The sequence below is a fragment of the Phasianus colchicus genome, chromosome 12, assembly GCF_987193195.1.
Source record: "Phasianus colchicus chromosome 12, bPhaCol1.hap1.1, whole genome shotgun sequence".
NCBI lineage: Eukaryota > Metazoa > Chordata > Aves > Galliformes > Phasianidae > Phasianus > Phasianus colchicus.
The window spans coordinates 17075117-17101294 of record NC_143447.1 but is presented as its reverse complement, the minus strand read 5'-3'; the positions used below and the strand labels follow the sequence as shown (position 1 = coordinate 17101294).

The window sequence follows — 26178 nt, the reverse complement described above, 5'->3', positions numbered from 1 at the left end:
TAAAGATAAATGAATCCTTCATTCCTATGTCTGAAGCAGCTTTGGATCTGCCATGTCGGTCGCTGCTCATTGCATTTAGGTAAACAAGTCTGCCCAGCCAACAGTTTCCTGCCCTGTGAGCACGGAAAGAGGCACGCAGAAAAACCTTTGTCTACCCCTCGAACCCGCACAAAGCCTTACAGCCGAGCAGCATGCAGCACAGCAGGCTTCGGTTTTTAGCTTTACATTGCTGAAATACTTCTGCTGGCTTTGGTGTGCAGCAGTTTCAGTTGTTCAGACTTTATTACTTTGATATACTTCCCAAACTGGCTTTTGGGAAGGAAATACTGCGTCTTGCAGTTATTGAAATTTGTTGGAGGCCCGCAGAAGGGATACAATCACTTAAGGGCCTCAGCTGCTTGAGATTCTTAGGAAAAGAGCTTTTTTGGCTGGCCGGCTGGCTCTGGTTTCAGATGACAGGCAGTGTTGTTTTTGTTGTTTGAGGGGGGTGGGTGTATGTGCAGGGGGAGGTGTAGTGCCATGTGATTCCTCAGTTTCACATTCTTTCCTTTCCACGATGCTGTGGAGAATTTCTGGCAGGCGGATCGACCGGAGATTGTTTCACATGGTGAGCGCCGTGTAATGGAGGCAGGGGTGGGGCGGAACGGGGCTGTGAGGGGCTCTGGGTAAGGCTGCTCTGATCCCCGAGTCAGCAGGGAAAAATGAGCTCTGCAGTGAGAGCAAACTTGACAAGAGTTTCAGCATCAGAAATTCCACATTAACCTGGGGCATGTGTGGTATGGGCAAGGCGAAGGGAAGGTCTCACCGCTGCAGCCCATCCTCTACTCTCCTTATTCCTTGAGACTAATCCTGTGCTCATGGGCACTGCTTTCACCAGGTCTGCTTTCAGGGTGACCAGCATGTCCTTGCGTTGCTGTAAACCAGCAAAAACCTTCTTTGTGCCGATTTTAAATGAAGCTGTTCACAACTGATGGTTGTTAATAGCCATCAAAACTAGGTGAACATGGCAGAGGGGCAGAATGAAAATACGTTCCTTTTATTTTAACTTCTTTCCATCGGAATAAGAAGCAGAACTAAGGCACATCCAGTTATCCAGATTAGTGACGTCTCTTATTTTGTCAGTAGAATTGTGAAAAAAAGATCCTAACTTTGTCCAGATGCTGAAAGAAATTGAATGCATTGGCCTTAGAAGTGTATTGTGACTTGCTGTAGCCTCCTTTCAGCTTATTTTGTCTTTATATTAGGACATTCGCTCTAGCCTGCTGAAATTCAACGAGGCTGCTAAGAGAATAGCAGTAGGGAGCTCCAAAAGTAATTTTTACCTTTTCTCCACATATATGGCATCCAAAGAACCTATTCTACGTGACTATAGTGCCTGGGTTTTTTTGCACTGCTTTTCCCATTGTCTGTCCTATTGGCCCCAGGTTGGATGTAGGTGCTGTGCAGCACTCAGCAGCTGGTGCAATCACAGCTCACTGTTACTGCTGGTAGTCAGGGAGGTGCACTGGGGGCAGAGTTGCTTCTCTCCCTCCAGCTGTCTGATTACCCACTCCCCAGTGTGGGACATTATTATTGAACCTACTGAAAGATGCTTGTAGCAGAGTTGCAAACATGTGTTCCCTGTGCTAGATACTGATCTGTATGACTGATCTGTGGTACTTACTATTAGCTCACAGTATTAACTCAAGATGCCCAGAAAGCAAAGCCTGCCTGCTGCAGGCAAGTCAGCATATTTCTGGTGCTCAGCAAACCAGAAGTGGAGCTAGGAGCATACCTCGTGGTAGGAGGTGACTGCAGATGTATTTTTTATTTAAATTGCTTTGACAGGTGAACAACTAAAATGTAATAATGAGAGGATGTTATCTAATGTAGAAAACAAATTTATCTTTCTGAAGAGAGGGAGAAATATACTGACACACAAAAACGTCCAGAACAGGTGGAGTAGGTGTTCTCCTGTGAGGAAGCGTGGATGAGAATAGAGAGAAGAATCTTTCTGCAACTGACACCGAACCGACTATTTTTAACCTTGCAGATGATGTGAGTGTTGACACAGCCGTGCACACTCCAGCCACAGCACAGCAGTTCTTGTAAGGGCCTCTTGTTGCCCCCTGTGTGAATGCTACGTGGTGCAAGCAGTCTTGGCTGTTCCATCTCTCCTAAGACTGCAATGCCTGTAATGCTTGTTAGTGGCTGTGCTTTGCTAACCCCTGCTAGCAGAGAGCCATCAGCTTTCCCAGCGGATCAGAGACCAAGGACACTTGAAGAGCTGGAGGGGTTCTGTTCTGCAGCGTGGATGTATCGGATGGTTGTGCAGAGGTGGATTTTAAGGCACGGTTGTCTTGTGGGTCAGAGAAGTGGTAAATCACTGTGAAGGGGCTGAGCACAAAGACGACGGTATTTCTGCAGGCTTTTCACTCTTGCACAGGGTGAAACAAGACTCAGCTCTGTTTATGCTACACCCTCTTGGCATAGTTTGCATGATTTTACAGACAGAACCATGCAGTAAGACAGATGGTTCAATAAGACGGTGCCAGGAGAAGCTTTGCTGTTTTTCTCCTCTTCCTGTGTAATAAGTAAAGTTTTTATGTACTACCATTGTTAGGCAGCGTTTGTCAGGTGATGGCTGCGTGGCAAGAAGATTACAGCTGAGGCTCTCAGACAGTGTGTTCCCATGGGGCTTTTAAAAGTTGTGTAGGCTGGAATTCCACTCTGCTTTTGAAGTAAGACTTGCTTCCCCCACATGTAGATGGCTAGACTGTTTACGTAGTACTGATTTTTCCTTTGTTCCTGGCACTCACTTGGTGTGAGGGTCTGCTCTCCAGAGGTAACACCAGCATGCAGCAGCAGCAGGGCAGGAGAGCTCGCTGCTCTTTTCTCCATCAAATCACGTCCGATGCAAAGCACAAGTGCACGCTCAAATGGAATGCAACTTCTGTAGTAACTTTCCATTTTTGTTTTTTTAATGTCTCAGTGCAAGAAGTAACCACGTTTCTGCACCAAGTGAGTGTTCTTTGTGCAAAAGATGCATTAGAGTGGCACTACTTATTCCCCAGTCTAATGCCTCCAGCTTCCTCAGGCTCACTCGCCACCAGCCAGAAACACACTCGATAAAAGTACTTGGGTTGTATTAGCAGCCTGTAAAGTCTTCCATTGTCTGCTGGAAAGTTTTTTTTAAGATAATGTAAACAAGGTCTTAGAGCCCACAGAGTTAAAAAGAAAAGAAATATCCTTTTATGGGAACTCTGTAGGGTTTTTAAATCTGGAATGGATTAAAAGAAACATCACATGTCCTTGTTTGTGCTGATGTCACATGCATTACTCCACTGCTTGTGGTATCTCCTTAGCATTGCCCTTAGGCCTCAGGGCGAAGTGCCAGTGAATATCCAGTGTTCTTGGCTCCAGCCAAGGCTGCTATTCAGGGACGCAGCAGTCAGCTGGAAAGGAAACAGCAATGAAGTAACAGAAATGGATTTTATATATTTATGTCTCAAGCTTTCCTCCTCGGTTGTGGGTGAGGGTGTAATACAGTTTTATAGTTTGGCTTCACTTTCGCTATGAAAATCTCTTAAAGACTCGAAAACAAGCAATAGCTGAGCAGTGTTTGTGTGTCTACGTGCCCGTTACCATACGGCGTTGAGGAGCAGGGCATTTGCACAGCACAGCCAGTTTTGCCAGCTTCTTTTGGGTGTCACAAGGCCATGCTCAGGTGGTTGGCTTCTGTTCACACCACGTTGTGCCAGCCAAGCTCTCACAGCAATATTTGTGAATTCAAATGCACTTCAATTAAGATCACTTTTGTTTTGGTTGAAGTGCTCTCAGCAGTGTTTGCATCCCAAACACAGCAGCCTTCCCCCGTTTTGCTGGTTCTGGTCGGCTGGGAAGGCATTTCCCTGGCAGAGATTTGAGTGGGAGGGACTGCTTTGTCTTGGTTCTGGTTCAGGCCAGGGCTGTGCATTGGTGCAGCATGTGTGGAGCAGGGCTCCAGCACGGTGACAGTCATGTTGCAAGGCTTACTCCAGGGCAGTGACCCTTCAGAAAGTAGGGCCTTAGTCTGTGGTAGACTTGGGAGCTATCCAAAAAAAAAAAGTGTGTGTTTTTGTTTATTTGGCTTTGTCTTCTTTAATGAAAAAAAAAAAAAAAATCCACACGCTGATGCAGAGACCCGGTGACCTGCTGTGAGGGCCAAAGGCAGTGCAGACTAACTGAAGTAAAACATGGAATTTCTTGCTTACTTTTGACCATCTGTGAAGGAAAAACACCTGTGCAAGTTAAGAAAATGATGTACATATTAGTGATTGTTTTGTGCTTTTGTTTTGCCAGCATGGGACGTTGTGCAGGCTTGTTTGTGGATGTGCTTGAACAGACGATCTCAGGCTCCTTAAAGCATTATGCTTCCCAGGATGTAAATGAAAACAACGTCATTTTAAAATAAAAGATTAGAGAATGTTTTTGAGATTTGCAAATGCCTTTTGGATATTTCAATTTTAACATAATTTTCTTCTTTTCAAGGAAAAAAAGGGCTTTTTTCTTACCTTGTATTTCCTAATCTTTTTTTTTTTTTTTTTCCAAACACTATTGGTAGAATAAGAACTGATTTATTTGAAAAGATGCTCTGAGAGGTGCTATCAAGCCTCTGGGTAAGTAGAGGATGCTTTGGAGGAGAACCAGGGAAGTGCCGCAATACAGAATGTTGCTGGATGTCAGGTGTTGCTGGACTGCTTTATCAGCAGGCGTGTGTGGAAGGGGGTTGAGAAGGTTTAGATCGGAGCAGTAGAAGTCAGTCAGCGGTTGGAAAGCAGGTCAGCGTGTGTCACAGGGATGTCAGCCTGAAAACATTCTGTCACTTCGTCTCCCATCTTTGTGAAGCGACTTTCTGAGACGCTCGATCTGATTCAGTCACGGCCGGTCGCACTCCAGTCAGGGCTGGTAAAACACCCCAGTAAATGGATTTGCTGTGTGTTTCCCGTCCAGGTTTGAACTGATGCGCATGTGCTGGCAGTACAACCCGAAGATGAGGCCCTCCTTCCTGGAAATCATCAGCAGCATTAAGGACGAGCTGGATCCGGCGTTCAAAGAGGTCTCCTTCTTCTACAGCGAAGAGAACAAGCCTCCGGACACAGAGGAGCTTGACCTGGAGACTGAGAACATGGAGAGCATTCCTTTAGATCCCTCCTCTACCCTCCAACCCACTGACAAGCACTCAGGACACAAAGCCGAGAACGGCCCGGGCGTGGTGGTGCTTCGGGCCAGCTTTGAGGAGAGACAGCCGTACGCACACATGAACGGGGGACGCAAGAACGAGCGGGCCTTGCCGCTGCCCCAGTCTTCGGCCTGCTGATCCTTAGACCCAGAATCTGACAGAAACAGAACGCAGAAAAACGCGTGTATTGGGGGAAGAAAGAAAGAAAACTACAATATATTCAAATGCCCTACTGTACCTCAGTGGATCTTCAGAACTGCCATAGCTGCACTTGGGAGAACCCTTTTTTTCAGTAAACAAGTTATTGTTTTTTTTTCTTTTTTTCAATATGCAAGCAGATGTTTGTTTCGGTAAAGGACTCCATTCATGGGGCACACAGTTGGCCTTTTAAAACTCTAATGTTAACACTTAATAGCAACAGAAAACTTGAGATTTGATGTCTCTCTCTCTCTCTCTCCCCTCCCCCCCCCATCTCTTTCTTTCTGTCTGTCTTTGCTTCATAATGGGAAACATATCTGCGTGCAAGTTCAACCGTACGGCACTTTTATCAGATCAAAGATATCGCAGGCCAGGTGGCTCCCTGCTCCCCTGCAAGCACCTGCCTAACACTGTAGGTCTTTATTTAAAAAAAGAAAAAAGAAAAAAGAAAAAAAAAAGAAAAAAAAGAATAAAAAACCCAACAAAACAAACAAACAAACAAACAAAAAAAACACAAAAAAAACCCACAAAAAAAAAAAAACAAAAAAAAATTAAAAGACTGGATTTTTAATGTTGCTCTTTAAACTTTTTAGAAACGTGTAAAAGAATAAAAAAGGGCCATCATTCGTCCAAGGTTGTTACCATTTTCAACGCTGCCAAATTTTGCCAAAAAAAAAAAACTTTTTTTTTTTTTTTTTTGTTTGTAGGCATGGAAGGAGCACAGTAATCAACTGCTCTGTTTAAGAGAGATCCTGACCAATACATTCTATTCAATCATACACTGGTATTAAAAGAAAAAAAAATAAATTGTTTAGGTTCTTTTTTTCAAAACTGGATAAAATGTGATAATTTTTTTTTTCTTGTGATGGAGAAGATAAAAGGGATGGAGTAAAGAGACAGCCCTCCCTCCACCCCGTGCCCATCCCGATGAATTCTGGACAAAACTGGCAGTGGTGAGCTAAACCAACACACGCATTTGGTACAAAAAAGTCAACCGCACGCCAAAAATGAGATGTGAGAACCATGACAAAAGCGGCAGAGATCTCCATCGTTGCAGCCTGCCTTCCTCTGCAGGCTTGCAGGGAAAAAGCACCAATAAAACAAAAATTGGAGAAGACAAAAAAAAGCAGTAACCGGATTCAAGTATATAATGCTTTGTTGACCTTTTCTCTTTATTATTAAGACTTCTCGAAGGGTCTTGCAGTTCTATGTTAGACCATGGATCATTTGCATACACATTGTCTTTTGTGTCACTTTTATAACTTTTTTACGGTTCAGATACTCATCTATATGTCTGTACAGAAAAAAGCTGCTATTTTTTTTGTTCTTTATCTTTGTGGATTTAATCTATGAAAACCTTCAGGTCTGCCCTCCTTCCCTTCCCTCCCACTTCAACAAATTTTCTTATGCTTTGTACTATAGTGTGTAACTCTTACTTCTTCCTTCCCAGTAACTGATACCTTTCATATGATTTGCCATGAACTGTTTAATGCCTTTTTATAAAAGCATTTCCTCCTCTTTTTTTTTTTTTTTTTTTTTTCCTTCCATTAGTTGTTTTACAACATCTTGGCTGTGTGGGTCACAGGGCTTTTGAGGAGGACATGGAGAAAGAAGGGACGCCCCACACCGAAAGCTCCAGCAGCGGTGTGGTGTTTTTCAGACCCAGTTTTCCTTCCTTCCCACGAACCTCTGCCCAGACAGCATGCGAGTCTGTTACAGTGCAAGGCATGATACAAACTCAGGTCAGAAAAAAAGGTTAAATATTTAGTACATTCTTGTTCAGTGTTTATATTCATTGTTGTACAAGGTCCTGCTCCTCCTTCCCTCCCTGCTTGTTTAGATTGTGGCACACACCCACCCACCCATCCCCACACACACTCCCACACGGACACACACGTACACACGCACTCTCTTTTTGTTTGTTGGGTACAACAGCAGACACCAGGCTTTTGGGTCACTGATTTTGAAAATGACAATTTGAACTCTTCCACCTCTTGAAGAAGAGCTGTGTGGCTGGTGGTGCCAGGCACTTTTTGGGTGGCCGTTGAACACCTGGCTCCAGCCCCAGCTCTATGCCTTCCCAGTGAGGAAGTCCTCCTGGAGGACGCGGTGGGCTGCATTTTGCACCCCAAGGTAAATAGAACTAAAAACACGAATCGACAGCATGCCATTTCCATGGGGTAGGGTGGAAAGCATGTAGCTGGGGCCAGCGGCTCGGCTAGCAAACAGTTAAGTATTGGCAGCTATGGAAACCTGTACAAGTCCAAGCCTGTTGCTTAAGTCATAGACCAAACCTCAGAACAAAAGAAAATGAGTGAGCTTGTTTGTTCAGTTGCAGAAGCCTTGGTGAAAAGGGAAGGAGGGGGCCATCATAAAGCCTACAACCAAGGAGTCATAGCAGTTGCTCATCTTAGTTACAGCATCTAAGCCTTTGTTTAGCACTGATCCAACCAACTGATGGCAGTGAAGAGGTGGTTCTGGGATGGAAATGTCTAAAACCTTTGAGTAAGAACAAAGAATTAAAATATACTGATTGCTAGTTTTGACTGGAGATTTTTAAAAGTTTGTAGTGCTTTTTGCTTGTGTAGTTTAGGTCCCATTATCTTCTCTTGCCTCTGTCCCATAGTTATTTTTCCCTTTTAAAAATGAAAAAGACAAAAAAGTTAATTAAGAAGGTATTCTATGTAGGATTTTTTATTTATTTTTGTGATATCAGTTTAAATCACTGTAGAGATGCCCCATAATAAATTTAAATACTGAGATAAGGGTTTTTGAGTATGACAGGGGGACAGTTTTTGATTTTTTTCAAACATTTATCTACCTCACTCTTATTTTTTTATATGTGTGTATATAAAAAAAATACATCTCACATTTCTCAGCAGCCAATAAATGCCGTCGATACTGGTAACCTCTCACTCCATAAACCACATGCTCTAGGTTCTGGAGGGGAACAGTCACCGCTCATCACAAAGGGTCACTTCAGAATATTTGCCTCAATTCCAAGGAGTTTTGCCTTTTCAGTTCCAATCTGATACTGTGAGGAAAATCCGAGAGTTGCCTGACTTAAGGTGATTGTTCATTAAGGAAACACGAGGGCTTTTTAATGGGCCGTCGTGGCAGCGCTCAGGTCAGCAGCAGTGCTGCTGCATGTTTAGATGGGTGGAGATCTGACCTGATACAAGAACTTTCAGTCATGAGTTTCGATCAAATTTGCTACAGAAATGTTTACAGTGTTTGAAGGTCCAGAAGAATTACTAGAATAAAAAGAGTGGTCTGTTTGGCCCAAGTCATTCCTGGCAAATTTTCCTCAGATGCCGCAAGCACCAAAAAGACATTTGGCTGAATCAGCACCCATTTGGCTCACGTAGCATAGTGTTGCTTTTTTTTTTTTCTTTTGACCAACACAATGACAAACCTGTTGCGGGCTGCCTGATGATAATACCACGTCGAGTTTACAGCTTTGGATCTTTGCTGCTTCTGTTTAATGAGAGCACTGATTTTTTAATTTAATTTAATTTTATTTTCTTGTTTTGTTTTTGTTCTCAAAACTAACATAGAATTGAATTTTTTGATGTGCCAGTAAAGTCAGTTTCCCTTTTCATCCCCCGTTTATATGCTTCATAACTGTGGATTCTGATGGACCAGCCATCAAATTTTAACTGCCCTCTGACAGCGTGTAACTGGTTTACAAGCACACAGGACTAACACAGGCTTGCCATCAACATGATGTATAATGTTTCTCTTTTTCCAGCTCAGGCAGCTGTTCGTGCAGGTGTTGGTTGTGGTATCTGAATAATGCGATGCTTGGCTACTTCGAATTGCATGCGGCCTCTTGAATATACAGTGTGATTAAGTGCTACAGGGCTTGTCTTTGGAGGGATCATTTCTCTCAGACTCTGAAAAAGCAGCAAATTTAAAGTTGTTACTGTGTCCTTTTTGTCTTTCAATTTCTTTGAAGCTTCCAGTGACCTTTTGGTGTAGTGACTGTTCCCCTCACTTGCACATATTGATTACCACAACTGGAGATCCTCAGATCTTTCAGCTGGCTAGGAGGGTTTTGTTAAAACTGTCCAAGTTATTGGTTTTTATAATTTGATGTAGGTGGTTTAAAAATGTGTTAGGAAGAAACACTAATGACGTAGCACCCATTGTGATAGACATTTCAAAAAGCACTTCAGTAGAAAACAGTCACGGGACTAAAAGTACGCGTGTGTGATGACAGTCAGCTCTCCTGGACCAAACCACCTTCATGATACCATTGTGTTCTGTGTTTGCAATTCAGGCTTAATTACTTTTTTGTTCTGTTTGTTTCCATAGCGTTTTTTTGTTGTGTTTTGTGCATTTTGAATAGCTTTATTCACATGGGCTTTTCATGCAGACTTCCCTTGGACAGTAAATCAAGTTGTTTGTGCATGTGAACAACTGAGAATTAATGTTGGCTTGATAGAGTCATAATATGGTTTGTAATGTTGTTCTTTCCTGAGACCACTGGCTTGTCTGGTATGGTAGATTTATTCAGAACTTCGGCTATGTTTGAATAAGGTTCAAGTAATCCAATTTCCTTATGAATTAAAAACAAAAGCCCACCCAGCCCCAAAACCCAGCGTTTTGCAAGCATTACCAAGCTGTTTTGATGCAGTAGAATAACAAACTGGCATCAGCATCGGGGCAGGCTTTGATTTCAGCACTCGGGCCATTGTTCTCACCTGACTCACATTTAAAAGCTTCTCAGTGGCACAGAAGGTGGTTTGGTTGCAAAGGAAGGTGGCTCCTGTGTAAACACAGAAGTGTCAGCTGCTTGGTACTAAGAAGCGCTTTTGAGCGAGAGATGAGTTGGACACAGAAGCCAGGCGTGATCAGAAGTTCGAGGCCAGCCTGTGTTCACCAGGTCTTTCTCAGCGCGATGCCTCTGTTCTTTAAAGCTGGTTCTAAGTGATGTATGATTCTAGAGATGTTCGCACTGATGCTCCTGTTGGTCTTTAAAAACAAGTGAAGCCCAGTTTGCCCAGGACCGACTGGTCATGAGACGGAACCGCTGTCGGGTCCTCTGGGAACTGCCGAGGATTGTTCCATACAATCTGAGTCTAAGCGAACAACGCTCCTGTTGTTGGTGTAACTCCATAAATATATATCTATATGGACATAGATATCCGCATATGTATATCTATAATATAGATATATATATATTTAAACCCTATTCATTCCACTAGTACAAGTAACACTTGTTTCCTGTTGTTCTTATTTTGTTTGTCAACAGTGTATTTAATCACTGGGCTAAACAACAGCGGGGGAAGGTGCAAGGGGTCCACTCCTTACTAACCAGTGATAAAAGCCAGATATTGCAACTTAACCCATGAGTAGTTGTGCAGACAAGAATTTAAGAATGGTGTGTAGAAAAAAACAGTAGTGGCCAAAGGTGCTGAAGATACAGAACTGTAAATAGGCAGGAGGGCATCAAAGGTTGCCTCAGTTCAGAAAACTGGTTGCTCAGAGGCAATAAGCAGTCTCTGTTACGGAGTGCAGCCAGGTAAATCAGAACTGAGAAGTGTTTATATGGAGACATCTGAAAACAAAAGATATGGAAATGGATATTTACGAAGACACAGGGCTTGGCAGAAGTTTGAAGTTGTTTCCTGAGCTTGGTGTGTGTGGGACAGCAGCAGAGCTCAGGTATCACCATTCTGATCATTGGTACTTGTAAATAAACCTGACTTTCCAGCTGAAGTGGTAAATTCATAACAGGAGTTTAATGGTTGTTGCATCGGTCTGTATGAGTCAGTCTCAACCTACTGTTGGTCTGTTTTGCAAGTACTAGATTATCACTAGGATGTGTGCGTGCGTATGTGTGCATGTCCACCTTTTTTGTACGTGTTATGTTGATTAGTAATCCATTAGCATTTTCAATAGGGCTTTAAGTCCAGTAGATTACGGGTAGTCAGTTGACGAAGATCTGGTTTACAAGAACTAATTAAATGTTTCATTGCATTTTGTAAGTACATAGAATAATTTTATAAAATGTTTGTAGTTTATTAATGCCTAAAATATAATTTAAGGGCACTTTTTCTGTCTGTGTGTGCGTGTGTCTGTATGAGATCAGTTTTCTTTGATGGTACCAGTTTACTAGCTAGCTTTACGATATGCCAAAAAGGATCGCTAACTTGTCCAATTCAAGGCTCATCCCTCTCCCACTACCTGCCCAAGCTTTGTGTCCCAGTATATAGCGAGCGAATAAAGAATAAAGAAGTTGGGGGAATGTTCTGTATCTTCAGTATCCTGGTCTTCCAGAGCCCTCTGGTTGGGGTGGGATCATCTTAACTGGTCATTTCACTTTACTGTCTAGTGAGTTAACTTAATGGATTACAGGAACCTCACTGGTTGGGAAAACAGAATGGGTTTTGCTGCTACACAGTCTCACTTGTGCTGTTCAGTACCTGTTTTATGGGTGCCAGGTGGTTTGAAGGAAATGACTGCATAAGAGAAAGCGGGAAGGCAGTTTTTGTAATTACAATTGAAGAACTATTTGCATATTTCTTATCACTTTAAAAGTTTGTATGCAGCCTCTGAAGATGCTGAGTACCATTTGAAGCTTTGTTTAAATAAGCAAAGCAGGGTCCCTATTTATTTTTATTTAAGAATACTGAAGATCCCTGTTTCCCCCTGAAGTTTGACTAACTGCATTTCTGAAGTGTTACGATGATTTAGATGCTATTTAAAGATCAGCTCTTCTGTTTTCTAAACCAGTGAGGTTTGAGATGAAAGGATTGGCCAGAGTTTGTCTACCTCTGGGACAAAAACAAAACTAGAAAGTGCTAAGGAATGGATGCAGTTGCAAATACGACATTTTCCGAGTTTTCTTGTTTAGATTTTTTTAAGAGAAAATTCAACAATAACATGGCCAATTTATTACATAAAAAAGACTTGCTGTGTATAAATTATTCCTAAAGAAATTCCTGTGTTTATATTAAAATGAATCAGTAGATAAAAAAAAAATTCAAAATGTTTTTGTATATTCTGTTGTAAGAATTTATTCCTGTTATTGCGATATACTCGGGATTCTTTACATTATGAAAAGAAGAAACTTTGTCTATTTTGAATGGCTGAAGCTAAGGCTCCATTAGTTTCTCTTACTCTGCTTTTTTCTAGTAGTTTCAGTACTACCTGATTTAAGTTAAATAAAAGAATTCTGTATGCATTTGTCTGCTTTTGATTTTGTTGTTCTTCATTGCAAAGCAAGTGCAGCTTAGAAGACTCAAGACTTCTGCACTTTTGGCTGCATTTAGTTGAGCAACTCTGAAAACGATCTTCATAGAGGTCAGTACTGCCATTATGCTGTGTTGAAATCAGAAGTATTGTAATCCAATGACACTAACCTTTGGACCATTTTTCAACGGGACTTGATTCATTTGAATAAGGAAAGCATCTTTATTTATTTATTTGAAGGAAATCCTTTCATTTGCTGTTACAGCAGTGCATACATGAGGCATTCAGCCATCCAACACAAAGTTATCAGTTTTCTGCAAATGTTGTTAGAAAAATAGCGACAAGAAAACTAGCATTATCTTGGCATTTACAATTTCTCTGAGTCTTGTCATAAAAGTCTTGACTAAGGCACAGTGGTGGCCCAGAGCTTGTTCAGGTGTCTGTGCCATTAGGTTATCCTTGTCTCTTGTCCTTTTTACTGACACAACACTAGTCAGCAGTGCTTTCTTTTCCCTTAGAAAAATCCTGGGTGTCCACATGAAGATGCTGCTGTTCTGGTGATTGTTTTTGAAAAATATTTGCTGGTTTTATGTCATAATTGTCTGTCATGGTACAAGCAAAACTGTGTGCATTGACATTCCCTCTGTACTAAAGAGGACACACTGTAAACCTCTGTCTTGCCCAGCTGTAATAGAGCAGTGCTTCTGTATATAGCCAAGTCTGAGACATCGAGGAGCCTGGCTTGGCAGGGGAGAAGCTCAGAAGTGATCTGTCACTGTCTGATCCCAAGCTTTATAACTTGGGATCTCATTTGGTTCCTGTTTTGTAAGAAAGATAATGTGCCATGACATTCCACTGCACAGTGCTTCACTGATCGCCTTTCTTGGGACAAGTTAGCTTGTTGATTCAGATGTATAAATCCCTGAATAGCATGACCCATTGTACTGAAAGACTGTTGTCTTTGTGCTGTGCTTTGTGGAAGGACAGCAGTGTTTTCCTCTGAGACACATGCTGAGAATTTGGGGAAATGGTGTTTTCAGGCAGTTGAAACTCAAACAGCATTACAGTGTCTGCCAGGTTCCAGCTTTTTTTGTATTAATCACCCAAGATCCGTAGTCTATTTTGTATGTGAAAGCCAGCACGTACAGCAGGTCTCAAAGAGATACAGAAACTGAAAAAAATCTTCAAATAACAGGATCTCTACCTGTGTTTTATTTTCCTCTCATATTTAAAGTTTATATATGGGCACCTTGCGTTAGACGAACCTGTGTCACTGCACTTGAACAGGGACTTGGGGAACTTTGTGGTATCAGTGCTGAATGTCCTTATGGATGTAAGAATGGATCTTGATTCAACAAATCTGTAGTAACATCTTTTGACAGTCGTTCTGCTTTGTTTTGTTTTGTTTTAATTAGATTTTTTTAAAAACCTGCTTCTAAAAGATTTTAGGAAATATGTAACCATTTTTAAGTCCTGTTTTTTTTGCACTTTCTTAAATCTGAAGCAATCTTAGTGTTACAGACTGTCACTTTTTTGTGGGTGTTTTTTTTTCACCTTAGGATTTTTATAACAGAGATGGAAACAGTTGTTTAGTTTTTGTAAGGAGATTTCCCTGAAAATAACTTGGAATAAAATCTTTAAGGGCTTTAAATAATCATTAGATTTGCTATTTCTAAGAGATAAGAAATTCCATTTTAAGAAACCTCCTTTTTTCTTACGTTCCATCTTACTCTCCCTGTTCTCCACACTGTTTTAACATTTCTAAGATAATTGTCTGTAATGCTTTTCCTAGAAGGTCTGCTGTTACCGACTTTGATAATGGAGGCACATGGATGAAAGCTGCTCTTCCACTGCCGTAATACAGGGAAGTGTAATAGGTGTAATCACAGATGTACCTGAAATATAATGAACAAAACATAAACAGAAACCTGAATTAAGGAACAGTAAACTTTGATTAAATTTAAATATTCGTTAAGTAGCCAAACCAGATCTGGTTCACAAAAATATTAAAAACGTATTTGCTTACTGAGTAAAGGAAATGCTGAAGAAACAGATATCTGATTGTTACTTTCTCAGATACTCAGAAGCAACTTAAAAAATAATAATAAAAATAAATAAATCATAAGACATGCATTCTTTTCTAGGTCTCTGTAAGCTAAGTCAGATGAGGAAGATAATGCAGCCCCACAGAACTATAACCATACCATTACAGCACATCAGTAAAGTTTGTTTATGTAGGTCGTACAGGCTCACCACTAACCTCTTTTTTGTTGTTGTTGTTGTTTATCACCTTAACTTTTTAGCTTGCAGATTTGTATCCTTAAAGCATAGGACGAGATCAGCTATGTATAAAAAAACGACTTACACTTTGTTTTGTTTTCCTTTTAACTGAGAAATCTTGAATCATACAGTGAGATCACAGATACCGTTCCAAAGGTACCTATAATTGCTCTGTTCTTCAGTGTGTGTATTTACATTTTATATCTCTCCCAATTGGGAAAAATAGATTAAAATCTCCTACTAGTCAGTTTTGCTTTTAGATTCTTAAAAGCACAGGTTTACTGGGGTTGCTAATCACAGTGTGCTATGTTGAAACTTGTTTCTTTTGCAATCCATGGAAAACTATCTACTGACTGTTGTTTTTCACAAAGGCTTCTCTACATAAAATTTAAATTTATCCTCATTTTATACTTGTGACACTTGGAAGTCTTTACTTCAAAGTGATTTTGGTTAGAGGAAAGTCATTGCAGAGACTCTTCAAGGTTAAATGAGCTGATTGAATTACTTCTGCTTTTACTTTGAGACCTCGATATGCAATGTTTACCTTCCCGCATCTCTGGAAAAGATCATATCAATTCCTTCCACTGAAATATTTTTCCAGATAGTCTTCATGTTAATTGTAGATTCAATCTTTTCCGGACCATCTAGCATGCAACAGCCACCTTCTGGGTGAAAACCACAAGCATCCATCTCTTCATAGCCTTTGTTCTTCCCACACTGCTCAAGGATGATGATTGCTTTGGCAGATGAAGCCAGCCCAACGTGAACAGTAAGCTGTATTTTCCCACCAGAGTGAATAACAGGAAATTAAAAATGAGACCTGTTTTTTGAAAACATGTAATGCAATAGTGCCAAGCATTATGTGAAATACTGTCTTCAAGGTGGGAAGTCTTGCTGTAGCTCATGCTTCAAGATAACTTTGATAAGAGGTTATAAATGAGAACAAAATTGTGGTTTTTTGTTTTTCTTTGTTGTTGTTGTGTCTAGTCAACTCCAGACTTCAAAGCTGAAATTTTTTTTTCTCCGTTTTTTTCCTACAATTTATGTAGGTAGATGTATTTTTCTTTGTTCTGCATGCAGTTATGCTGTTTACATGGCACAGGATTAAAGTGGCATGCTAATTAATTTGTGCTCCAAAGTTGTTTGGAACCTTCATCACCATTTTAACAGTCACAATCCAGAACTGCCTGATACACATTGTGCAATAATCTTTTGGAGATCTTTTTAAAGATCTACTGAAAATATTATTTAGAAATGAAGGGGAAAATTACCCAACATTATAACTACTTACTATTGGGTGAAGAGTTGTCCATATCCTGAAGATTTGTTCCTTTGCTTTTTGGTAAACCACTGGTAGCTGCATGATACGAAGATCTATGTTTTTTCCAAGGCCTCTCTTGGACAGCTCCTATAGATATAAAAACAACCCAACAACTATGATGGATTAGTAAGAACAGTGGATTTTTCGGTGTGATGTAGAAATCAGGCTGATTCAACTGAGAAGATTGATACAGAAAAGCAATGTATCACTGCTTAGCCCTGTTGTTCCTTGGTCTACAGCGAGACCCAGTTCTCATGACAGCTCTCCATTTTTATTTAAGGAAAGTCAACTGTACAAAAGAATTTCTTAATGTCACATCCATGTTGAGCCATGGTTATATCTTCCAAAGGGATGCTCAGCCTCCAGTGTGTGGTTTATGCAATCCTGATATGGACTGGCCCATGGGGAACCGTGAAATACAGAATTTCTCAGAAAAGATCCACATCTAGTAGGTTTTGATATCGGTAAGTTGTTCCTCCAAACTATATAACCTGTGCTTCTGGAGAGACACAACTGAGAGAGAATTCTCATTAGGTGTCGCTTGGATAACATTCTACCTGCTGTCTTGAACGTGCTTCTGAAAACCTTTGCTCAAAGTGATTGTCAGCACAAATAGCATGTTGAGATAGGAATTAATTTCTTTTTGGTCTGGAATATGTTTCCCCAGTGAAAGAAGGAAATGTTATTTGTTGGAATGTTACTTCTTTGTTATTAGTTGAAATTCTGCATGGGGCCTTTTCCCAAAGGAAACAAAAATTATGCCCAGATTGAGATAAAAGAAAAAAAGAAGAAAAAAAAAAAAAAGGCATCCTTTAAAACAGGTTGGCTAGATGTTTGGAAGATGGTCTTGATAATAATCAAGGATGAACATCATGTCAAGGTGATGCCTTGAAGTTATTTTGTCAGTGGAACAGGACTAATGAAGAAGCCATAAGCCTTTACAAAAAACGTAAACACTGCAGTGGCAGGATGCAGAAACAATACAACTGAGACAGAAAGCTTTGTCCCAGTAAAGCAAAATGATGGTTGAAAATCCCTGTTACATCTTGTAGACCACTACAAAAAAGTGTACAAATTTTCTGAGTTTCTATGGAGGGCATGGGCAAGAAGTCACCAGCAACAATATTTGATAGACTGAGAAACTTGTAACTTTTTCAATGTCATTGTTTCCTTAAGCTTTCCTTTCTTACTAAGGATATTTGCGTGCATGGGGCTGAGTTTACTGGGAAATTTGCCCTTCAACACTGGCTTCCTATATAAACTGTTCCAATTTTCTTGTCAGCGGAAACATTGATTAGCTGTGCTCAATAAACTATTTGACACAAGCAAGGAAACAATGCCTGCAGGGAAGTAAACACATTTAGAGAACACTGCCAGCCTTTTTTTCCTCTGGGCGCTGACAGTCTTTGAGAGGCCATTGCATCATCTTGCTTAAGAATGCTGTACTGTGTTTTAGCGTCCAAAAAAGAAAACCCCAGCTGGTTCACAATTAGCATTTTATTTTCTCAAACATTTTTAATTTTAACATTTAATGAGATTCTTCCTTTTTAACTATAGGACTTAAAGTACTTGGCTATCCACAACTTTAGTTTAGAATCAGAAGACCCAAAGCTGTTATAAGCTATTGTAAGCTGTTCTTTTCTTGTGCTGTCTGGATTGAGGTTCTCCTGTCATAGGAGAAATGCAGAAATACTTTTTGTGCGGGACAAAATCAGAAGCTGGGCAGTAGCCCAGGGTTGGGAATTTGTGTCAAAGGATGATAGTTGGTTCTGTCCTAAGAAATTATAGCACGTTGTCAATAATGTGTATTATTTTGTTGTTTAGGAATCCTAACCATGGACTTACACTCCATTACACCAGATGTTGAGCAAACAGAACAACGAAAAAAAAGGTTGTTCCTTGCCTCAGCCATAACCAAAATGATTTTTACATTTAATGTGAGAATCTGAAGATGAGAAGGAATGCTGAATCTCACATTGGTGAATTAATTCAGTAAACAGCCTGTCTGCTGTAGTTGAAACAGCAAAGGAAACATTGAGAGAGTATCAAAGCTTTGGATAATTTTTTTTTTCTTTTCTGGTGGGAAAAGTGGTTCAAAAGAAAACGAAGTTGTTATTGTTGGAAAGTCTTTCTAAAAGGAAAATAGAATCCAGTATTATCAGTTGACAACCTGGAGTTGTTGGTGAGTTGTGATCATAACCACAGTTCACTGGAGTTCTGGCTCATGCCCATACATAGCCCTCTCCAAAGAGAAATGATCTGCACAGAGCAGTTGAGGTCAGAAGCAATGGCTGTGTGTTACAGTGAGTGTGACAAACAACCTAAACTTTTAGAAAACTCCAGAACATTTCACAGATCTTCTTTGAGTTTTCACAGTTTTGGGTTGCCAGGAAGTTGAGAGTGGGGAGGTAGGTTGCATGTGTTAATTTTGTGAACCTCATTCAGAAAGAGGTTGATGCAGTAAAAAAAAACAATTTTTTTTTTTTTCTTTTAATCCTGCAGATATCTCCTTAAAGTGTTAGAGATGTAAGAAAGTTCCAGAACACAAATGAAAGAACTAAATAGCAACGTCTTAGTTTCACAGATGACGAAACTAAAGCAGAGAGAGACAGAGAGATTAAATGACAAATTTCCAAAGACCACATGGTCAGCGGCAGAATGAAAAACTGCGACCAGAGATCTGATCCTTGTCTCCTGATATCAAACGTAGTTCCCAGAAGCAGTTGGAAATGTGACCTGTTCTTTGCACTAACAGTTTAATTGCTATGAATGCTGTCACTCAACTTACACTTGTGCCCTATTAACTGGGGAATTCGACCTTGATGGTAGGTTGCTCTGATAGGTCACTTAGCTGCCAAGTGCCAGACATAGGTTTCTGGAGGAAACACAGAAAAGGAGTTGGATCAAGGGATATTAGGTGGGACCATTGGTCTGTAATATAGAATAAATGATTCAGGAGATCTGAGATTCTGAGGGTCCCATGTGGTTCTGAAGAACACATCATAATAACTCTGTGTGATCTGTCTGCAAACGTGGTGTTAACTCTTAGTGTTGTTTTCCTCTAGAGAGAATGTTCTGCATTTCAAGAGTTAAGAGGTGCTGGTGGAGCTTTCATGCATATATCACAAGGGTATTTCAGGTGAGTGCAGTTGTGAGAACCATGAAAAACTTAGTGAGACAGGTTTCCAAAAGAGAAACTGTCTTTCTAGTGCTAGACAACTATGTTGGGCCATGTGACAATGTCTGTAAAAGCCCTGAAGTTTTTCTCAATAACTCTGAATTGACAGGTTTGCTGGTACTTTCTGACTCTTTTGATTATTCCTTTTCCTAAACACTCAAGGGGCACTTGCTGAGGAATGACAGATCCATAGAAGTGATGCTGATGGGTGCTTTGTGTCTTAGTTGTCTTGTACTGTGATTAGAACTTGGGTTCATGCAAACCCATGTTTGCATGCTCTGAGTATTTTAGTTTCATATTATAAAAGAGGAAATGCAAGACAGTGCACTGCTGCATAATATCAATAAGAAATCTAAGAACCCAGAACAGATGCTCTTTCTAAAGTAACAGTGATCTGTAAAGTCTTAATATTTATCATCTGATTCCTGGGGATGTCAGCTTTTCTGCTAACTATGAGGGATTACATAGTTAGTTTGTAAGAGAAACAACACCATGCTAATTTTTTGAGTGACTAGTAAGGGTATAAAAGGGATATTACTATTGTAACCAGATGTGTGTGCATTGGATTGATCTTTGATCCTTCTTGCAGCAAGAAATAAGCTTTAGGAAAATTGCTGATCCTATCAGCAAGCTGAAGAGTGAAAGAGCATCTTACAGTGAAGCTGGCAACAGTGATCTTAAGGAAGCAAATGCACACAGAAGTGAGGGCATTGCTCTTTGGCAAGGCCGCACTCCAAAAAGCATAGAGGGAAGGCTATGCTTTGAGAATTATAACCTGAGACTCCCAATACATGCACTTCTACGGGAATTGATATGTTTTGCATGTGAGGACTCTCCTGGGATGTGCTCTTACTTGAGATGATAAATGTCAGTGTTGCAGCTCTGCAGCATCTCTGAGACTATCATGGCTTTTGATAAGAGTGCAGTCCAGTTTGAGGTTGTAATTAGGATAGCTCTGGGTAATAGTATGCAACAATTAAGCCTGAGTAATCATGTTTAGTATGTAGATCTGGTGTGGCTGCTCAGTACTTTGAGTGCACTCTTGCATGATTGTCAGGAAAGAGACTCAGCAGGAGGGCTTTATATCACTTTAGTGATCCATGCAGTAATTCCAAGCCAAGTTAGGATTACTTTCAGATGTAAACTCTGCATTTTGCTGCCTTTAATATATGTGCGTAAGCTTCCTCGAGACCATTGGGCTCATATGAACAAGGCTAATGGAACAATACCATGAGATTGCTATTTAGTATCAAAAAGCCTATCGAAATTCCAAGTACTTCCATATTTGTAACAAATTTCCCTGAATTGTCTGGATTAGCCGCCTTTGCCATGGAATAGGAAACCAAAGCAGCATGACCAGTGTGAATAAAAATTAATTCCACACAGAGGGTGTCACATCAGAGGGAAACAGATTTGTACTCTATACACAAGAACTGACATCTGTTTCATTATGGACTGCTGCAGTCCATGTTATATAACTTCCTGGCATAGCGAGTGCATGGCATTGTTACAGAAGACTCATCAGTATGTTTTGGTGTTGGGCTGTTTTGCTTGCAGATAAATAACACGGTTTCACTGAGAGGTGGGTGATATTGCATCCAAAATTAGAGCCAATAGGAATCAGGAAATAATGAGCAAGAATATTGTCAACTGACAAATATTAGTGGTTTAAATCATCTCAAGTTGGAGCTGAGATAATTTATGGGTATTCTGTGATGACTGGGAAGTGGAAAGGTAAAACACAAGTGGTTTTTTTTTTCTTGTTAGCCTACAGGGATAACATCCCTCGTGATTTAGGGTAGATAGTAGATTTATTTTTCCAAACACCAGCTTGCACTTGGCATTCCTCGTCCAGCAAAGCTAGAAGCCTTGGTCTTTGGAAATATTTACTAGTTCCTTGTTTATTTATCATCTCTTGACTTGTCTGCACTTCTTTTCCAAGACAGATCCTCAGTAGCTGTCACCTAAAATTGTAATACAGTTATAGTCCTGTAGGGTCATAGTCTTTCTGTCACTACTAGCATTATCTTATAGCTGTCTTTTTCATTCCAATGTCCAGATCAATTGAAGTTAATTATTATGGGCTTATTTCACTTCCTCTAATAGACCATAATCCCCTCAGTTTGTTTTATATGTCTAACTTTCCATTTTACCAATATTATCTGTTGTCTTGCATATGCTACACCAAAATTCCAATTAGTTTTTACTACCTTGATTTTTCTCCAGCTAGTTTCAGATTTTGTTGCTAACCTTCTTTCTACTTAAGATTGATAAAAACTTGTGTGAAAGACCCTTTCACAATAACTCTGTTCATAAACACTTTATGAAAGTAATGGAACACAAGGAATGGCCATTGTCTGTGCTAGGAGATCTAGGGTCAAAGCTTAGACCTTAGGTGTAATTTGTATATAGACTCAGCAAATCTCTGTAGTTGTTCCTACTGATTAAGTATGCATATTATGACCTTTCACACTTTAGATTGAGCTACAGTATTAAAGTATCAAACTCGTAAATTATCACACTGTAGCATACAATGTCTTATCTACTAAGGTAGGGTATTTGTTTTGTAAGACATATTTAAATATAGAAGTTTATGTATAACTCTTAAGATATACACAATTTTAAAAAAAGAATAATTGTGTTCTGGGAAATAATTTATTTGTGGAAACTTTTGATATTGGCTACTATATGTAGACTCATGTATTATTATTTGAAAATAACTGTAACTGAAAAGTTTATGCTGAAAGCCAGGTATCCAAACAATGTTTTTATATAACCACCACCCAGCTAAATTTGTTCTAATGCACGTATTTAGGAAATAATCAGGAATATTCAAGACTCCATCTTAGACACACTGCAACTAGTGATAGAATCAAGGTGTCTGGAGTGGGGAGAAATCTGAATGATCTTGTTTTCAGTGTTAACTGTAGACTTCACTGTCTTTTGAAAGTGGAAAGCAAAGCTAAGATGTGAAAACATACTTAGAATAGACCTGCTTTCATTTTGTGTTCCTGAAGTAGGCTGTAATAGCTTCATAGGCTACATTTGTATAAGAAGGAAATCACCTCACGTAGATATGATAAAATGAATCATGGTCTGTTTATGGAAGGCAGAGATAACTTATGGCACATGCACTAACTACAGACAAGGAAAAAATGTCTTTCTGACTTTTTAAAAAAGTGTTTTGAAAAAAATCTTGCAAATCATGTTCACTTCTTCATTATTCTCTTCCCTCCGTGTCTGTTCCAAAAGACACAATTCTGTTTAGTAGGAGAAATAACTCTTGGAAGGAATGGTAAGCCCAGAAGCAGATTGTATTTGGATCTCCACAACATAAAACACCTCCCTCCTTTTTTTTTCATGCTTACCTTCACTGCTTCCCAGCTAGAATTAACCAGGTATTGTCTAAAGGGACCAAAACCTGAAAAGGAAAGAATGTGCTTTTAACTTATCCTTGCTCTGCAAGTTTAGATTAGCTGACAGCAGGTATGTAATTACATGTTTGTACTTCAATATTTTTTGTTACGGAGGTTGATTTTTTTTTTTAATATATTATTTATCCTCTGTAACATTTAAGGGAATAGCATTTTCTCAGATGTGCTGACATAGTAGCTAATCCTTCAATCCTTATGAGGTAAACTTAACTGAAGCTGCTAAATGTTCTGGAGCCAAAAGAGCCCCATTCATGTAAGAGAAGATTTTAGGAAAATATCGTTAGCCACAGAAATACTTCTATTAAATTAAATTGACCGGTGTCAACAATCCCAGGTCACTGTCATTGTACCTTTCTTACTGTTGAGAGCTCAGGAAGATGAAATAGTAAAATTTGATTTCATTTAGTTTTATGATCTCTTTTGTGAGATACTTTTTTATTTAACAAAAAGACAAAAATTGTTTCGATTTGGAGGGGTGTTTTGTCATCTAAAAGTTTGATGGAAAGCTCCCACTGCCTTTATTAATCTCAGTTACTGCTCTCAGTCCAGTGTGTTGGAAAGTGTTAGACACTGTGCAGCAGGAAAACTGGTCTGTGAAATGGTTTTAATGCTTTACACTTTAAATATTTAAAAATCCACAAATGGACAAATAAATACTGGCAGCGCATGGTTACTTTTTTGCAAATTGAAAGTTACTTGTATATGGGGATAGTTGAGATTAAATGCAAGTTTATAACAGCTTTAATAATTAATGGTGTATTTCAAGCATTTCTTAATTTCTTGATACTTATTTAATAATCTTTTCTCTTTAATATGATGAAAAGCCAGGTAGTTGTATTGCTGCAATGATTTGCCTGGTACAGGGGAAGCAGCACACATTTCACATTGATAGTGAAGAAAAAAAATCTCTCTGACTAGACTTACAGAGTGAAATTAGGGAGACACTCACCCCATTTTGAAGCCGTAGTTGTTGTGCATGTTGGAGTACCTGCATGCGTGCAGAGTTACAATAAAGCTATTAAATAATTTGGAGTTAAATTCATGCATCTCAGCTGTGGCTATAAGAATCCACTGCTTGGGATAAATTGTTCTATGGAACAAAATAAATGTAGGAGAGTTTTGCAGGAAATTCAGTACTGTAAAAACTTCAAGAGCTAATGGGTTGAATATTATTAGGCAATATATAATAAACTGGGCTCACTGCCAGCAGGTTTATATTATGAGCAGGTGAGAATGTGACAGAGGCATGCTGTGATAATCTCCATAATAGCTTGAAGATGCACCTGTGTCTCTAATGGGACACACTAGACTAAAAGCATTTGAACAAGTATATTTCTGTACCTAAATGGCGATGTAAGGGGAGGAAAAAACCTAACAAGGTGCTAAGAAGTGTGCCCATCAAGGGTATGTCTATAAATATCATAGGAGAGAACCAGGTTGTCAGCCTTTTAAGAGGTTAGCAAATACCTCTTGCTCTCTCTTGCACTCCCATTCATTTCAACTGCAGGTTTTTGGAGCAAGCCAAACTAGTTCTGCTCATCTTGGAGCTATTAAAAAAAAAAAAAGAAGTGTTTAATTGAAAACAGCAAGATGCAAATCTCTTTGATGTATCTTCAACCTCATTCCTATGTCCTCAGTTGACCTACAGTGGAAAATTATCCTGCAACTCACATGTCAAGAAATGTGTAACGATTGCCTTTGGATGAGCCAGTGGCAATGAGAGGAATAGCGAGTAGCAGCGTTCCTTAGAACTTTAACCTTTTAAAGCTAGTAGTCTCTAGCTGGTGGCTCTGCCACTGTAAATCAGCAACAGCTACAGCCAGCAAGAAAAAGAACAAATTCTGTCCTTTATGCTGCACATTCACACACATTCTTTTGATATATTTAAAGTTAATGGTCTAGTTCAGCAGTGATGAGGCAGCATCTACTGTTTAAATTTCTCTTACCTTGCCACGACACTGAGACCCTGGAACTTGCCATGTGTGGTTCTAATTCTGGACACTGACTACGTGACACTGTGATGCAACCTGGTTTTGCTGCTTCAGAGCTCCTTTTGGGTAAGCTTTATCTAATACTAGGCTGCACTGCCTTGAGCTACGTGGTTTGGATCAGAGAGAATGTCAACAAAGATTAAAACATGGAGAGAATGAACAACAAACCAAACTGGATGGCAGTAAAGAGGGCATGCTGCAGTTTGTTTCCGCTGACATGTATCTTAAGAAGGCAGAGCAGTAAGTTATTTTCCATTTGGAATTGTAAGTATGACCGTTTGCTACTGTTTTTCCCTCCAGGGAACTGTTTATGACAGAGATCAAGCATGTATTCATACCATCTCTAGCTAAAAGGAGAAATAAAAAATAAAAATCTTACCAGTTACAACCACAATGTTGGAATTTGAATCCATGCTCCAAAAGGTGAAATCTTGTCGACTTGCAGTTCCAAACAGTACTATCAGCATTCATGCATCTGTGGCAAACTTCCTAATCTGGGGCATCTATTTTTTGATTCAAACCATTCTGAAGCATGCAGATTTCTATTGGATGAAGAAAATGTTTTCATAAAGCTGAGATGGGTTAGGATTCACACTAGAGGAATGATTTCTGTTCCTCATAACTTTCAAAACAAGCTGTTACACCTCCATTTTAAAGGCAGAAGGCTACCTCAAATGGGGCATACGATAACAGCATTTTGGGAAGAACAGAAAGGGCTTCAAGAAACTTTTTGCAAAATGTCCAGCAATAAAATATCCAGCAATATTTAGCATCAGAAAACTGTTTATAGACAAGTAAGCAAAACTAATTGGGTCTCTTTTAGTGTATGTCTGTGGATATTGTATTCTTATCACTGTTGTGATTCTCTTTAATCATGAAGAACTACTGAGGTAAAAACACATACCTGTCCATTTCCACTCTATTCAGTGTTAGGGTTTTTCTTATTATCTATAAATACATAGAGGTGACTTTCCTGTTCTTCCTCACAGCACTTATCTAACTTACTCATCTTCAGCTTTATCTTACATTATTTATTGAACTCTCCAAGCTCCTTACACTTTAAAAATAAACATTAACGGGAAAATATGTATTTGCTAAAGCAAAATATTTACTTGGTACGACTGAATGGACAACACACTGCAAAACTTCAGTCCAAATTAAAATGTCAAAGGAAATCTTGAGGCAGTAAGTTTAATAGTTGGTCTGTCTTCATTAAACTGAAGTGCAAGAACCAATAAGGGGCCTGAAATCAAAGCATATGCACATTGTCACTGCCCAAAACAAAAGCATATGAAAGTCCTCTTGGGAATTAGAACTATGTGGGCAGAGGGTTTTGCTGAGTCTTGTTTTGAGTAGGAAGTATGTGCATGTGTGTG

General features: G+C 39.6%; 3 protein-coding genes across 8 annotated transcripts in view; 2 read left to right on the top strand and 1 right to left on the bottom strand.

The window, feature by feature from the left end:
* IGF1R (insulin like growth factor 1 receptor) overlaps positions 1 to 12590 on the top strand; it is a 151230-nt gene extending 138640 nt beyond the window's left edge. For all 5 annotated transcript variants that reach the window (XM_031587777.2, XM_031587776.2, XM_090149077.1 and 2 more), the window contains one exon: positions 4972 to 12590. In XM_031587777.2, coding sequence (XP_031443637.1) covers positions 4972 to 5338 — 367 coding nt within the window. In that variant the 3' untranslated portion in view covers positions 5339 to 12590. The remainder of the gene's footprint in view (positions 1 to 4971) is intronic.
* Positions 12591 to 12677: 87 nt separating this feature from the next.
* Positions 12678 to 25259, bottom strand: PGPEP1L (pyroglutamyl-peptidase I like). Of its 2 annotated transcripts, none has more exons than XM_090149078.1 (5): positions 25182 to 25259; positions 22746 to 22798; positions 16170 to 16286; positions 15423 to 15652; positions 12678 to 14493 (listed from the first exon to the last, which is right to left on the bottom strand). In XM_090149078.1, the coding sequence occupies exons 1-5, from the start codon at positions 25213 to 25215 to the stop codon at positions 14325 to 14327; spliced, it is 603 nt and encodes a 200-aa protein (XP_090005204.1). In that variant the 5' UTR covers positions 25216 to 25259; the 3' UTR covers positions 12678 to 14324. The 2 variants fall into 2 exon arrangements, with proteins under 2 accessions (XP_090005204.1, XP_031443641.2); XM_031587781.2 differs by lacking the exon at positions 25182 to 25259 and adding an exon at positions 24279 to 24363.
* FAM169B (Protein) overlaps positions 24931 to 26178 on the top strand; it is a 38021-nt gene continuing 36773 nt past the window's right edge. Inside the window, 1 exon segment of the mRNA XM_090149079.1 lies at positions 24931 to 25042. Coding sequence (XP_090005205.1) covers positions 24996 to 25042 — 47 coding nt within the window. The 5' untranslated portion in view covers positions 24931 to 24995.

Coding starts and splice junctions, on each gene's coding strand:
- PGPEP1L (XM_090149078.1), bottom strand. CDS start 25,215: ATGGATTCAAATTCCAACATTGTGGTTGTAACTG. Junction 22,799..25,181: donor CAACATTGTGGTTGTAACTG/GTAAGATTTTTA, acceptor TTTCCTTTTCAG/GTTTTGGTCCCTTTAGACAA. Junction 15,653..16,169: donor GGACAACTCTTCACCCAATA/GTAAGTAGTTAT, acceptor GGGAAAATACAG/CTTACTGTTCACGTTGGGCT.